Consider the following 14,965-nt stretch of genomic DNA (forward strand, 5'->3'; position numbering starts at 1 on the left):
ACTCCCGGCCCCGGGTCCTGGTCCCGTCACCGGGCTCTCCGGGCCACAGTGAAGCAGGACCAGCCCGGCCCAACCTAGGACGGACCTGCTGTAGACGTGACGGGCCCTAGGCTGGATGTGTCTCCTGCTTTGGGCCTCGTGTCCTTCTCGCTTTTGCTTCATGCGGTTTGGTTGCTTTGATGAGAAAATCCAAAGCACGGGGCCTGCAGCAGTGAACGTTCGTCCTCTCGCACCCGAACGAAAGCCACGTGGAGGGGGTCAGGCCACCGTGATGTTGCCTGCGGGTCAGCTCCCCTGTCCGGGCTCATCTTCGTGTTTCCGGATGGCACTTACAGATCACACTGTCAGGTCGAAATCCTGCAGGACAGAAGGGAGCAGACAGCTTCCTTGCTGTCATGTTGGTGACTCTGGCACCGTCAGATGCGAGAACCGGAAGGTGATTTGTAGGCTGTGCTGTCAGGCAGGTCCCCAGCACAGGTGTGCACAGATGTCTGTGATGGGCGTCTATAAAGCACGTGGTGTCACAAGCAGCTAGGCGTCTGTCTGCTCCTCTGGCCGCACCCTCGATGTTTTGTGCCCTCTGCCAGCTGCAGGAGTGATTCATGACGTTCAGTGCTTTGTAGCGTTTTTGTGTTGCCAGCAGCTTCAGGGGAAGCAAGAAGGTCCACCCACTCCCTCCTCTTTGCTTTCCCCACTCTCCACGTAGCCCTTCCCCGGGGAGGAAACCAAGCCAGTGTGCAGCCCCGCAGGAAGGAGTGAGCGCGGTGGAAAGCCAGCCTGCCCCGCCTGCTCAGGGCGTGAACGTTCTGGACCTGTCCCGCTCGGCCCGGTCACTCCTGCCGCTTGCTTCTGCCTTTAGTCATCCTTTGGTGACTCTGTCTCTTCCTTTACCCACGTGGAACTGGGGCCTGCAGGGTCCTCCACGTCCAGGGCCGTGCGGGCAGAAACCCCAGGCGGCCTCTGGTCTACCCCACGCCCTCACAACGTGACTATCCAAGTTCACGGGCTCGTTCGAGCTCATCACCCTGCCTCCCGGTCTGGGGCTCTTGGAGAGACGTCAGACACTAGTGAGGACTTCCTCCGCGGCTTGTAGGGTCAGGCCCTGGAAGCTGAGTTTTGGTGAGTTTTTACCACCCCGAAGGTTCCTAGGTAACAGCGTGCACTTTGAACGGAGCCTCATTTATCTTCGAAGAAAGACTCGTCTTTTCTGTGATGCCAACTTGCATCAGAGTACGTACACAAACAGGTTTCTTGAATAGGATAGCTAGAGGCCACTAGGTTTTATCCTAGGATGAAAAATCCATGTGCGTCTCATTAGAAATTGAGTGGAGGGCTTCCCTGGTGGCGCAGTGGTTGGGAATCCGCCTGCCAATGCAGGGGACGGGGGTTCGAGCCATGGTCCGGGAGGATCCCGCATGCCGTGGAGCAACTGAGCCTGTGCGCCACGGCTGCTGGGCATGCGCTCTAGGGCCCGCGAGCCACAACTGCTGAGCCCACATGCCACGGCTGCTGAAGCCCACGCGCCTGGAGCCCGTGTTCCGCGGTGGGAGAGGCCACTGCAATGAGAAGCCCGCGCACCGTAGCGAGGAGTGGCCCCTGCTCACTGCAACCGGAGAAGGTCCGCGCACAGCAACGAAGACCCAACGCAGCCAAAAATAAACAGAAAATTTAAATAAAAAAAAAAAAAAGAAAGAAATTGAGTGGAAATAGACATTGGTGCACAGGAGAGACAGAAACTGAGGTTTGGGGCAGAGCCTTTGTGGAGGTGCCCCTTGGCTCTGCTTAGGTTCAGTCAGTGTATGAGCTGCCAGGTACAGGTGTAGCTTTACAAGGATGTGGATTCCATGCAGCTCAGACTTGACCTGTGAAAATCAGCTCTGTGCTGGGATGCTGATTATCCTGGCCTCGGCAGGGCCTTGCCTGGCAGGAAATGAAAGTTCCTTCAGGCCGTCTGGGGGAACTGATCTCTGAGCCTCTCTTTGTCCTGATAATCTTTTTCCTAATTATTGGGACTGAAGAAACTAGGTTTGGGGTTAAGTTTTTGTTACAAAAAGCCCAGCAATTTTGGTGGAACATTGTTTCCTGGGGAGACAAGGTAGCAGCCAGCCGCATTCCTTTAGTAGTGGAGGAAAGACTTCCCGTTTGTGCAGGAACCCACGCCCTCGGCCTGTAGTCACACCAGGGGTGCAGCGGGAGCGAAATTGATCAGGTAGCCGAACACCTGCCATGAAATGACCTGAATAACTGTTTCTTTCTAGTGGATTAATCTTGGGTAGTGTCGTGGATAACACACCTGTTGTTTTTTTTCTTTAAAGATTTTTTTTTTTTGATGTGGACTTTTTTTTTTTTTTTTTTGCCTTTATTGAATTGGTTACAATATTGCTTCTGTTTTTTATGTTTTTGGTTTTTTGGACCCGAGGCTCGTGGGATCCTAGCTCCCCGACCAGGGATCGAACCCGCACCCCCTGCACTGGAAGGCAAAGTCTTAACCACTGGACCGCCAGGGAAGTCCCGATAAGACATCTTTGAAAACCGCTAGTTTGGCTTGACCCTGTTCCCTGAAAAGTTTTGTAAATAATTGCCTGCGATCGGCAGTCCGGGCAGCTGCATTTTAATTATGCATCCCCATGGAAGGGTACAAGTCATGAGAAATGATCCTAAAGATGGCACGATACCTTAAGCATGTTGTGTAGATTTAACGTGTTGGTGGACTGATGAGCATTCAAGACAACCCACCGGAACGGGATCCTCGGGAAGGTGTTAATGGGCTAGTTGCAGGCCAGGCAGGTCCCAGCAGCACTCATGTGAGGCAGCGGCCGTCGGGAAGGCCAGCAGCCGTGGAGTCTGTACGTGAAATGTTGTCATGACCAGTGTTTATCAAGGGGCTCCCTGGCCTCTAGCACACATTAGGGCCTCAGTACGTTTGGGCTGGATAACCTGAAGGAGATTCTGCCTTCCCCCAGTGATGGGAGCTGCGGGTCTTGGATGTTTAGCCGTGACTCGGTGCCCGGGGCTTAGCTGGTCTCATCTGTTGTGCATGCATCCTCTTTTATTCACTCTTTTTTCCTTGGCAGGTCCACATAAGTACCACCGGGTTGATTGTGACCCCACCCCCGAGCAGCCCAGTGACCACCGGCCCCTCGTCCACGGTCCCGCCAGAGGCCCCCTACCCGGCCGCCCTTTCGGTGAGTGTGCACCACCGCCTCACCCCGGACCCCCGTGCCTGCCGCTCGCAGGTACGCAGCCCTGTGGTCTGGCTGCCCCCCTCCTGACACCACAGCTCACGATGACGCTTGGTGAGGGTGGGGTCTCTATCTCTCATTCTCTCTCTCTATTCATTTTAGCAAAAAATCACAAAGTCTCAGGCCGGTAGCCAGCACTTTATTTTAATGGCAAGGGTTGGCGGCCTGAGGCTACAGGAAGAGCTCCGTGAAGTACTTTTAATTTTTACTAAAGGTCACCCTGATTTTCTGAAGGCTTAACCTTTGCTTCTTTTGGGTTTCTAGACCAGGCGTATTTATCGAAGTACTGAGGGAGCTGGGATCCTAGAGGCCGTATGGTTTGCCTCGGGTCACGCGATGCGTGGATTCCTGTCTCCGATTACACTTCCCCTTTTGGGTTCCTGGTCTTCTGTTGGTCTGTGTGACTGGCCTCCCTGGAGGTTACCAGATGTGTGGCTCTCCAGAAAGCCCCGCAGCCTGCAGACAGAGTCTGAACAAAACTGCTGAGTGCTTTCAGACAGCCCAACGGGGAAATTAACAGGAAGAGTGAGGGCAGTCGAGGGAAGCTGATACAGAGAAGAACTCTGTGGGGAGAAAATTGAAAAGGAAGAAACAAGAAATTCGACCTTGGGAAGCAGCGACATAATGGCTTAAATCCATGTTTCCTAAACCTGCAGGGGAACTGCTAGGAACCAGCCTCTCTCGTCCAGGCCGCTGCCTCGCTATACTTTCAGACTGTTTCTTCCAGGGCCGAGTTGAATGAGGATAGAAAAGGTCACCACATCCCTTCTCCCCAGTGGACCCCAGCCCTTGGCTTGCTTTACAGAATCTCTCCCAGTGTGATGCTCTCAGAGGAAACAGTGTGGTCGGTGATGGGGGTCCAGCCCAGCCCCTCCTTTGTGATACGGCAGTGAGGTCACTCAGCCTCTCTGAGCCTCTGGTCCTCGCCTGTAACGTGAGAGTAATCGTATCTGCTTCGGGGAGGCGGCAGAGCCTGGAACTCAGGGAGGTGACGGTGAAGAGCGTCAGCCTGTGTAGAGGGCCACGGCGGGTGCAGCATGCCCGCTGGTTTCCTCAGAGCCCGGGGGTCGGTCTGGCTCATTGCTGGGGTTTTCTCCACTGTCTGTAGCGGGAGTAGGGAGGCTTCTCCGCGCTGGTTTGTTTCCAGGTTGTGGACTTCGTATATGTTGCAGAGATTCTGTTTCCCTCTGCTCAGCTGCTTACAGACAGATTTGCACCTCCCGCTACCCCCCAGCAAGGACCTCACAGCGTGGTAGTCTGATTGTTGCGTCCATCTGGTCCTATCGTCCTCATTTACCTTTTGCCTCGTTTTCTTATGTTGTATTTATTTTGTCTTGATACATTTTATGAATAATTGAAAGCTGACTTTGAAATACGGTGGGATATATAGTACCTAGCTTGATGTAGACTTTTGAAAGCTTTTCATAGAGTTAAGCATGTTCCTGAACTTAAATGGAAGTTAATAAGTTCCGGTTAGAGGTTAAAGTTTTTTGTTAATGTTTCTGGAACAATGACAGCTTCCTTGATAGTACAGCTGTTTGGGGTGGGAGAAGTTGCATTGATTCCTGTAGGGAGAAGGTGAAAGTCAGGTAATTTTTATGAAAAGGTGGTTCCCCTGAGGTTCTCTTGGCCCTGGGTGTTTTGACCAGAGCCAAGTTGCCCAGTCTTCATGCCCTGTCATCCCCAGAGAAGACCCTTTCCTCCCTCCCTACCTCCCTCCCTCCCTCCCTCCCTTTCTTCCCCTTCCCACCCCAGTACATTCACAACCTGTTGGGAGTTTCCGTTTCCAGATGACTACTTCACGTGGAAAAATTCCGATTTCATTTCTTAAGGGAAAAAAGACTGACTTTTCTGTCTTAGAAAAATTAATTAGTGGAAAAGACGAAGAGCTGTCTGAGTGTCAGCCCTTGTGGGCTGACAATTTTACGATACAGTAAATGGCCAGTTGCTCTTAGCTGGGCACACTCTAGGGCATATAGATGCGACAGGTCACGAGAGAGCATGAACACACAAAAATTAATTTACATTCAGCCATTTCATCCCAGGATTATACAAGAGAGCCTGCATGTTCAGCAAGAGGATGGTTTATGAACGCTGCGTCTATGCCAATTCCATTTAATGGAAAACTAATTATAAGCAGATCTGTCGCCTGTCATCCCGGGAGATGTCTAGATCTCAGAGTCCCTGGTCGGCTGGCAGGAATGCTTTGGATTTAATATGTTAGGTTTAAGTGGAAAAATCTCAGTAACATGTGCCCTCTGTGTCTTCCATCAACCTGGCAAGTGTCCTGTTTAAAATGTGAAACCTTTCCCAAGACTTTGAGTGCGATCACAGCAAAGCATAGGCGGCGTGGTGGGAAGGAAACCAGGCTTTTCCTGGTGTGGATTTTATTTTATTCATTTATTTTAATTATTTATTTATTTGCTTTGGCTGCACCGGGTCTTAGTTGCGGCGTGCATGCAGGATCTAGTTCCCCGACTAGGTATCGAACCCGGGCCCCCTGCATTGGGAGCGTGGAGTCTTGCCCGCTGGACCACCAGGGAAGTCTCCCGGTGTGGATTTTAGGTGATAAGTACCTCTGCTGGACTAGGACGTGAACATTATTTCTAGCACTTTTTTCGTAAGTTGAGACTTTTTAATCTTTTATTCAGAGTGGAATTATGAGCATATTGTCCTGTACATCTCACAAGTAACAGTTAAAATGTTAAATATTTAATAATAGAAACAAAACTGGAATTACATGTATCTCATTCAGACATCAGACTGTTCATGGCAGGGAGGATTTTTTCCCAGCTAATTCTGTGAGGGGCGAGGATGAAGAGCTTGCTCTCGTGTCCCGTGCACAGTGGCAGAAGAACTTGTGAAACAAGGGATGGGTGATCCCTGATCCTCTGGACCAGCTGAGAGGTGTTTAGCTACAAGATGTCACAAGGTAGCCAGGTCAGAAAAGGCCAGATACAGTCCGTGGCCAAGTTGAAATCAGATTGCACCCAACAGTGTGTAACCATAACTAAAACAAGTGTGTGTGTGTGCGTGTGTGTGTGTGTGTGTGTGTGTGCACTTAAAGAAACACAATTAAATGATGTCATGTTCTCAGGATAGCCAAGACGTACTGAGTCCATTGTCGCCCGTGGTGGGAGGGTCCGGAGGGTCAGGGCAGGATTCTGGACGCAGGGACGGGACCGCCCAGCTTGGTAGCATGAGAAGCAGAAGTCAAGCGTTTGGAATCGGCAGCAGTTCTGGCAAGCAGAACGGGGGCAGGAGATGGACAGAACCTCCGTAGCGACCACAGAGAAGGGCCCTGGCATCTCAGGAGCCAAGGCCTCCTGATCCATATCAGACTGCCCTGAGGGCGGCAGGCGCACAGGACGCTTTCCCGTTCGTGAAGCCCTCGTTGAGGGTCCGTTACCTCCCGTGGACAGAGCTGGGTGACGGGGACACAAGGACAGACAGCGAGACGGTCTCTGACTCTGCAGCCTCGTGAGTTCTAACAGCAGCCTCCATCCCGAGCCTCCGCTGTGCCCAGGGCGCCAGAGGGCTGCTTCCCTGACCTGCTGCCGCTGAGAACCCCTCGGATGTCATTTCTGCAGAGTCAGTGAACAGTGTGGGTGTGTCTCCTCACACGTCAAAGGCAATTGGTGAGAGAAAGTCCATTCCCAGAGAGGTTTTTTTAATTTACCAAATTCTTAATTACATCTCCCCTTCCGACATCATCTTCCAAGCATCTGTCTCTGGCATTTTAAAATATACTCTTTAATTTTTTTTCTTTTCTTCATAGCTGTGCCCACGAGTGACTGACTGAATTCCAGGGAGTGTCCAGATGAGGTGAAAAACTCACTTTTCCATCTTCTTAATTTTACTGCATTCTGACACCTGAGTGTTTTTTTGAATCGCTGGTATCAGTGCTTCCGTTTTTCTGTTTCCTACTCATTGTTTAAAAAAGGCAGAATACTCAAATAATTGCACACGTGTGGCCGTGTGCAGGTGGTGGTGCTCTGGGAATTGGTGGCACCGTTGCCCCGAGGAGGGATGACCAGCCGCCCCTCCTGCTGTCCCCTCGGTGGCCGAGCACCTGCGTGAGTTCATGGCACAGGAAGACCCTGGAGAGAGGTTGAAAGTGGGTTCATTGGAATCGGATGTTCAGGAAGAAATGATGACGGGATTGGGGGATATTACATGGTCTTTGCTCGGAGGACCCAGAAATGCCCAAAGTCTATGCCAGCGGCCACTTTTCTACCCTGGAGAAGAGGGAGGGGCACACGTGAAGGACGGTCGGAAAGAACATGGACCTTTTACTGTCAGAACCCCAGGCTCCATCCAGGCAAAGCACTTTCCTGGTCAGCGGCCTGCAGCCCTCGCCCAGGGTGAGGACCTCTTGGAGCTCGGCCCCCAGGCACCTCGGGGCTGGGTGCAGGGAGGGGAGAGAGGAGGGGGCCACAGTCCGTCCTTGAACTCTCCCTCAGTGTCCACTAGCGGATGTGGCCCGTCGGTGGCCTGGAACTGGTCACTCATACAGGACACTTCTTTCTTGGAGGGAACCCGAGGGTGGCCCTCAAAGGCTGAGCCAGGGCTAGAATCTGCGTTTCTGACCCCAAACCCTAGGCGTCCTCCACGGTGTAAAGCTGTCTCTTCCGAGAGGTCAGTGGGTCAGGGACAGAACCTGGGCGGGGCGGACGTGACCATTTCCCACCACAGACCCTGCCCCCCGAGTCCTGGTTTTAAGCAAAGTATTATTCAGAGACAGTCGTTCTGGCCTCAGACCATCGCCCCGTGGAGAGGGTGGGAGAGGGTCTGGATCTGCAGAAGCACAAGCAGAGGCCCGCCTCAGCGACAGCGCGGCCGACGTCCGGTCCCCTGCGTTGGACCCCGGAGGCCCGGCCCCGCTCTCCTGGCCCTCAGCCCCTCCACGCGGCTCAGCACGGGCCCGCTTCCCAGCCCTGCTGCTTTAGATCAGTGTCTGGTGACGGCGGTGACAAGCGTGGTGTTGGCTTCTGAACGCGGTCATGACCAGAGGTGTCCTGCGCTCCCAGCAGCCCACAGGTGCCTTTGCTGCGGCAGGAGGGTGTGTCCTGGTCCCCGGCGCCCAGCCGTGCGGTGACGGGAGGACGCAGTTGCTCCCGCGCGGCCACGTCCCCAGATTCTCTCAGCGTGGGGTCTTCCCCAAGCGGCCCACGGGACCTCCTGGCCGGCCCGGCCCTGGACACGCTGGGGCCCTGGCATCTGACCGGCCCGAGGGGGCAGCCACACTGGGAAACCTGAGTGTAATCGCTAGTCTTTCTGTGTGCTTATCCCGCCACGAACGCGCACGCACGTGCACATTTCTCCGAAGATACGCAGCCCAGCAATGGGGAGAAGTCTGCCCAGTTTTACCAGCACCACCCGTGAGGGAGAGAGCTGCGTTCTGCCTGCAGCACCCCCGTTGGTATCTTTGAGACCCTCCTCTCTGTGCCAGATCTCAGATGCCTCCTGACTCACTCTTTGTAAAAGTCACCTACACCAAACATTCCCTTACTGCGTTCTTTAACTATAAGAGGTCATGTGTTCTTACATTTTGTCACCACCAGCGTGGCCTGTGTTTTTATCAGGTGCCTAGATGGTCTCTCCTTTTTTTTTTTGCCTTTTTCCGCGTAGGGCCAGTTTAGTGCAGCCTCTGTGTCACTGACGTGAAGATGTAGCAGACAGTTTTCCTCTCCTCTCTTTGCCAGTGGAATTCTACTCAGAGAGCCGAGTGGGCCCTTGGCTCTGCTCTGAGTGATTCCAGGGGTGGGTGGCCTGGGCTCCTTTTGTCCCCTGTGTCACCTGCCCCCCACGGCTCCGCGGCTCTGAGGTGAGGCCTGGGGAGACTGGAGGAGACGGCTCAGCGGTGATTTCACGCCCTCCAGCTGCTGTTCTGTTCAGTGTCCTTGCCCAGGACCCGCCCGGGTCACGTGCGCTGAGTCTTCTACCAGGATTATCTCGATTTGTCTCCACTTTGTCCCTGAGACCAGCGGCATGAGTGCTTGGCCTTCTCCTGGTTAAAGGTGGTAAAGGCTGCAGGCCCCGTGCGTGCCTCCCCGGAGCTGCCCTGGGGCGCAGGGTGGCCTGCTCTTTGACTGTCGCCACGACCCCGCCCGCCCCGGGACCGCAATGCGCCGTTTGTCCTGCACTGAGTGTCCTGCTGCGGCTGCAGGGTTGGAAAAAGCCTTCTCCGAGGTCGAAAAATTAAATACAATGTGTGAAAACAGTTGCAGCGTGTGTCTGGAAATTTGATATCCTTTTCTACTCAGTTGATTTTGTTTCTGGAACTGTGTACATTAACAGGCAGATGAAGGAAATGTTGATGAGATTAAATTTTTTTTCCAAAAAATAGAAACAAATTGCTGCTCCCTTTGTTTAGAAACCGTGGGGTTTTTTCTTCTTTTAAGCTGATGTGGAGACGCCACGCACACCTCCCAAGGGGCAGTCTTCAGCCTCCTTATTTCTCCTTTGATTCGGTGTTTACGTGGAATGGTTCAAAGATTTGGGGAGGGCAGGCGAGGTAGGGGTTTGGGCAGGTCTTTGTGTGCCTGTTTTCCCAGGAGTTTCGGTACCCAGACCCTAAAGAATTATCCGGGGTGTATAGATCAGAAGGTAACAATTGCTCTATTGATTCTGAAAAGGCACGGAGTCCTGTAGGCAGAGCCCATAAAGGAACCAGCAGCTGCTTGCGGTGTACTTGTTAAAGATTACCAGCCTCGATAGTCCTAAATTTCAAAAGCTGGCAGAGCTAAGAAGAGAATAAACAAAGGTAAAAACAATGGCCCAGTGATTGTGGCTTGCTATTGTGTGTGGTTTTGGGAAACCAGGCATCAAAGGAAATTTTCTTTGGCGGGGATGGTTTGCGATACAGTGCAGCTAAATTGTTTTCCGCGGTGTTTTAAGTTTCGGGTTGCAGAAACAATCACAAATTAATTCCTAGCAAGCAGGGTGACATTATAGCCGCCCCCTTGAAAGGCATTTGGATCCTGGTCCTGGTTTGCACTTAAAAGTGCCATCAATCTTAAAATAACACGCAGTTGTGTCATTTTTTTCTTTCCCTTCTCCCAGGTGTGATGACCTACCTGTTTGGGGAAGGGGTCGCTGTGGCTCTAAGATCTTAAAGGGTAACAAAGAGGTCTCTTTTCCAAGGAGGCTTTTGCACAGGGCAGCTGCTTCATGATTCTTTTTTCATGGGTTTCTGATTCCTCTTCCCTCCTCTTTGCTGTGAAAGAAGTGCATAAATCATTTGTTTCTTCTTTTTTGTCTCTCTCTCCAGACTATGAATCCCCCTCTCCCCCCGCCCCCTCTCCAGGCGGCCACCCCCATGGGCGCTGTTGCTGCTTCCGGGATGGGCTCCAGACCCGTGGCCGGACCCACTGACCAGACCGCACACTCACGGCCGCAGACGCGCCCCAGCATGTAAGTGCGGCGTCCTTTCTGGCCGCGGGCTGAGCCCGAGCAGAGACGCGGGGAACGGCTTTCTGGGGGGCGCTGGTGCCAGGGTGGGGTCGTATACTCGGTCGTGCGTGTCATTCATTAGGAAACGGAAACTAAGTGGGTCTGAGGATGGGCCACCGGGCAGCCAGCCTGCTGAGTGTGGGTCTTCCCGGCCTTCCTCTGCCACTCCTGCCAGGGCTTTGTCCCCACCTTCATCCCCTGCGTAAGGATGCTCAGGAACAGGGAGGGGCCGAGTAGAGGCCAGACCTAGCAGAGTGTGCGCGTGAAAAGCTGCAGGTCCCCCACCGTGAGCCTCCGGAAAAGTCTGGACATTATCCGGTTCAGGGGCTCCCCGTGGCCGAATGCAGCTCGGCATCGGAGGCTTTTCCCCTGTGTGGACTGACCCAGGAGTCGCTCGGAGCCTGGGTCACGTGGCCCGCCGATCTGCGGGCTCCGTGTATTGGGGGCACAGTCCCGCGCACGGGGGAGCTGTTGGGGGCTCTCTGCAATCTGCACTTGCCTTGCCTTTGACTCTTGCAAATTCAGTGTCTTCCCTGGCTGAGCGCACGGACGCGGGTGCGGCCGGCCTTCGGGTTCAGCCATGTGCCGAGCTTCCCAGCGGGATTTCGGACCGTATGTTCCTGCCGGGGCTGCTCCCCAAGTCTGACCAGGGCCATCTGAAGGGCTCAGTTTTCCCAGTGGGCATCTAACGCCCCACAGCAGGCTTGCACCCTGGGAGGCTGCATTAATTCCTTCGCACCCACGAGTACCGTTTGGAGGGATCGTTGCCTTCACACCGGGAGGACCAGGTGGGCAGTTCTGAGTCAGGAGGTCTCTGCCTTTTCTAGGTAGGTGGCAGTTCAGTGGACAGTGGCCAAGGCTGCCCACAGCTTGAAGGATTGTACTTTCTGTTTACTTTTGTATGAAACACCCAAGGCTTCATGCCAAAGAAGGGTTTTGAGCATCCTGGGGTCTGTCTGTTACTCAGCTTGAAATCAACTGTTTTTTCCTCTTCTAGGTATGTTGCCATTTATCCCTACACCCCCCGGAAAGAGGATGAGCTGGAGCTGAGGAAGGGGGAGATGTTTCTCGTGTTTGAGCGCTGCCAGGACGGCTGGTTCAAGGGCACGTCCATGCACACCAGCAAGATAGGGGTCTTCCCTGGCAATTACGTGGCCCCCGTCACGAGGTAGGGCTCTGAGTAAGTGGTTGCTGAGTCCTAAACAGAGAAGCTTTGTCCTTTCCCGTGGTTTTCAGCCTGTCCAAGATTCCTCCTCCCATTAGAGTTGCTTGTTACACAGCCGACATTTTAAAGATCCCTATCTGTATTTGCCGAAATCCCTTCTAATTCTCAAAATTTTAGCTTACTCTTCACATGGATATATGTGAAATTGTAGGTTTCTACCAGTAAATGTACTGGGTTTTAAATTATTTGCTTTAAGTTACATGTGAGAAGACTCAACTACACCATTTTCAATATTTTTCTGCTAGAAAATTTAAAATGTAGCATTTAAATAAAAGCGATATTATTAATACTCTTATGTTTATGTGATGCTGACGAGATGCCAGACACGCAGATTTCTAAGTGCATTACACACGTTAATGCCACGTCCTTAAACAGCTCCCTGATGTATGTGCTGTTGTGATCCCCACTCAGCAGTTGAACACGTGGAGGTGGAGAGGTTAAGCAACTCGTCTGAGGTCACCTGGTGAAGAGGTGCTGAAAGCCAGCCATTTATTCCAACAGCTTGGCGGTCACCTCTGAATTCTCACAATTATTTTCTGTAATACAGTCAAGAAACAGAATTCCTTCAGTATGACATAACTCCTTCACCCTTCTCAGATGAGGGCAGTTTTTCTCCCCAGGGGAATTTGGCAATGTCTGGACACATTTTTGATTGTCACGATGCGGGGTGGGAGTGCTACTGGTCTCCAGCGCACAGAAACCAGGAACGCACAGGACACCTGCAGGGCACGGCACAGCCTGCGCAGGAAGGAGCTCTCTGGCCCCAAATGTCACCAAGGTTGAGAAACCGTGTTTGAGGGCAGTAGGAAGCAAGAGCTTTAGATGTATAGAGATATAGTCTTCACTTTATTTAAAGGTAGTCCCCTTTCTGGGCACTGAGGAAAGTAGCTTTGGAACGAATGCAGTGACCTATAATGGCATCATCATTGAGGAAGCCCCAGTTTTGGGCCACCTGGCTCTTCATAAATGGTCCAGCTTAACTGTGTTAAATCATTTCTCAAAGTCCCTGATTTTAAGTAAATGGTGTAAGGAACTGACATGTTGTCAGCTGTTGGCCTTGATTCAGAGGCTGGCCAGCAGCCTAATCAAATGAAAATCTTTCTCTTTGCAGATGGTGACAGAATGTTAGCTTTCATTTGACTTGCAGATTTTTCATCACTGTAAATCTTCTTCTCGGTATATGTTAAAATCTACATTCACATCCAGAAGACGGCAGCTAGATCTTCCCTGGTGGGAAGAAAACAAACAAAAAGCCACAACAACTAAGGGAGATAAACCAAGCAACAACAAAACATCAAGTTAGTGAAGGAAAACATTCTCATAAGATTCAAATACAAATTATCAAAAAGTCTCTGGAGAGACGCTTACTGACAGTAAATTCTCTGTTATTCCTCACAGTAAATAATAAGGAGGTTCAAGTTAATGAAGTATTCTGCTTGGTAGAAAGTTACTATCTATAGAATTGTTGTTTAAATGAATTTAGAGTATTAAAAAAATACGTTACATAAAACTACACTGAACCTAATTTAGTTAAATTCAACCGGTAAATATTTGTTTACAGCTGGCTGTACCTCTATAACTGTGCATGTACAAGAGGAATGGAAAAGAACCATTGCACATGGCCCTGCTTTCAGGGAACTTTTACTGAGTCAGGAGTATTTAATAAGGAATTTACTAAAAAATAACACATCGTACTTTGTAATCAAGGGTCATAGAAGGAAGAAATCCACCTGAAACAGAGTAGAATCCTGAGATCTTAGGCCTGAGCCTTCGGCCAGGCTGCTGGGAATGACAGGATTGAAACATGAATGAGATTAAGGTAGTTCGAAGGAAGCCAGAGGGGACATTGCAAAGTGTGTGCACACACGCACGTGCAGATGGGGCAGTTAGGGAGGAGGGCAGGGCACACAGCTGTGACCACATAGACGCTGTCATCCAACAGACCGGCTTCTCCAGGGCCCGGAAGCTGGTGGGGATGTTTAGCTTCAGGTGGGAGCTGAGACCAGGAACTGTATGTCCTTGAGCAGAGTGACGTGTGATTTTCTCCGACTCAGTTTCCAGACCGTTCTCTGCCTCAGGGCCATTGTTCTCTGAATCTGCTCTTCTTACCCTTGGGCAGATAGTTCCATTCACTTCCTAACGTGTTCGGTTTTTAAGCTCTGCATCGTTTTTCTGGTCGCCAGTTGTTCTGTCTCCCGTCTTGCTGATGGGCTGGGCTTCTGTCTCGGCAGGGCAGTGACCAGTGCTTCCCAGGGTAAAGTCCCCGTGTCGACCACTGGCCAGACAAGTCGAGGGGGGGGACCGGCCAGCCCTTCCCCCGCAGGAGCGCCTGCCCAGAAGCCCCCGGGGAACGGCATGGCCGGCGGTCCCGGGGTCCCCACTGCCGTGGTGTCAGCAGCTCACATCCAGACGAGTCCCCAGGCCAAGGTCCTGCTGCACATGTCCGGACAGATGACCGTCAACCAGGCGCGCAGCTCTGTGAGGACAGGTAGGGGGACCGGGCTGGTGGCACCAGGAAGGGGGCCCTGACCAACATCAGACCTTTTACAACAGATGCTGAGAAGGACAGATGGAACTTTAAAATAATGAATAACGTTAGGAGACAGGCAGGCACACTCTAGTCACAGCCACTTGGCTCTGCCTGCCCGGCTCGTGAATTCAAGCCTGATCTACAGATGGAGAGTCTGAAGGAAATTAGGTGGACCCTAGCGATGTCGATAGTACTTGAAAATATGACTTCTGTGCTCGAGATCAGATGATCCCGAATCCCGCTGCTGCAGCGGCGTGGCGCCCTGAGGATCGCCGCGCTGAGTGTCTGGTATGAGCTTCATCACAGCTCTGTTTCAGACCCAGCCGGACCTTAAATAGCTTTCTTCTTTCTATAGCATTGAAAACCTCCCAAGAGTCTTAGGTAACAGTGGTGGAGAAAACTGTTCAGTTCTATCAGAATAACCAAAGGAAGGAAAATGGTTAATGAGAAAAGGGAGAATGATGATAATAAAAAAGCTCTGGGGCCAGCCTGACCTGACCCTGTAGGAGTGTC

The 14,965-nt window shown here is 52.0% G+C and overlaps 1 protein-coding gene across 4 annotated transcripts in view; it reads left to right on the top strand.

Annotated features, from left to right (window-relative positions):
• The window catches only part of SH3RF1 (SH3 domain containing ring finger 1), a 159,280-nt gene that overhangs the window by 124,036 nt on the left and 20,279 nt on the right, over positions 1-14,965 (top strand). For 3 of the 4 annotated variants that reach the window (XM_061200791.1, XM_061200790.1, XM_061200792.1), the window contains exons 6-9: positions 3,075-3,185; positions 10,516-10,658; positions 11,695-11,865; positions 14,154-14,410. In XM_061200791.1, coding sequence (XP_061056774.1) covers positions 3,075-3,185; positions 10,516-10,658; positions 11,695-11,865; positions 14,154-14,410 — 682 coding nt within the window. The remainder of the gene's footprint in view (positions 1-3,074; positions 3,186-10,515; positions 10,659-11,694; positions 11,866-14,153; positions 14,411-14,965) is intronic. The other variant, XM_061200795.1, reaches the window with a different exon arrangement.

The sequence above is a fragment of the Eubalaena glacialis genome, chromosome 9 (genome assembly GCF_028564815.1).
Source record: "Eubalaena glacialis isolate mEubGla1 chromosome 9, mEubGla1.1.hap2.+ XY, whole genome shotgun sequence".
Taxonomy (NCBI): Eukaryota; Metazoa; Chordata; class Mammalia; order Artiodactyla; family Balaenidae; genus Eubalaena; species Eubalaena glacialis.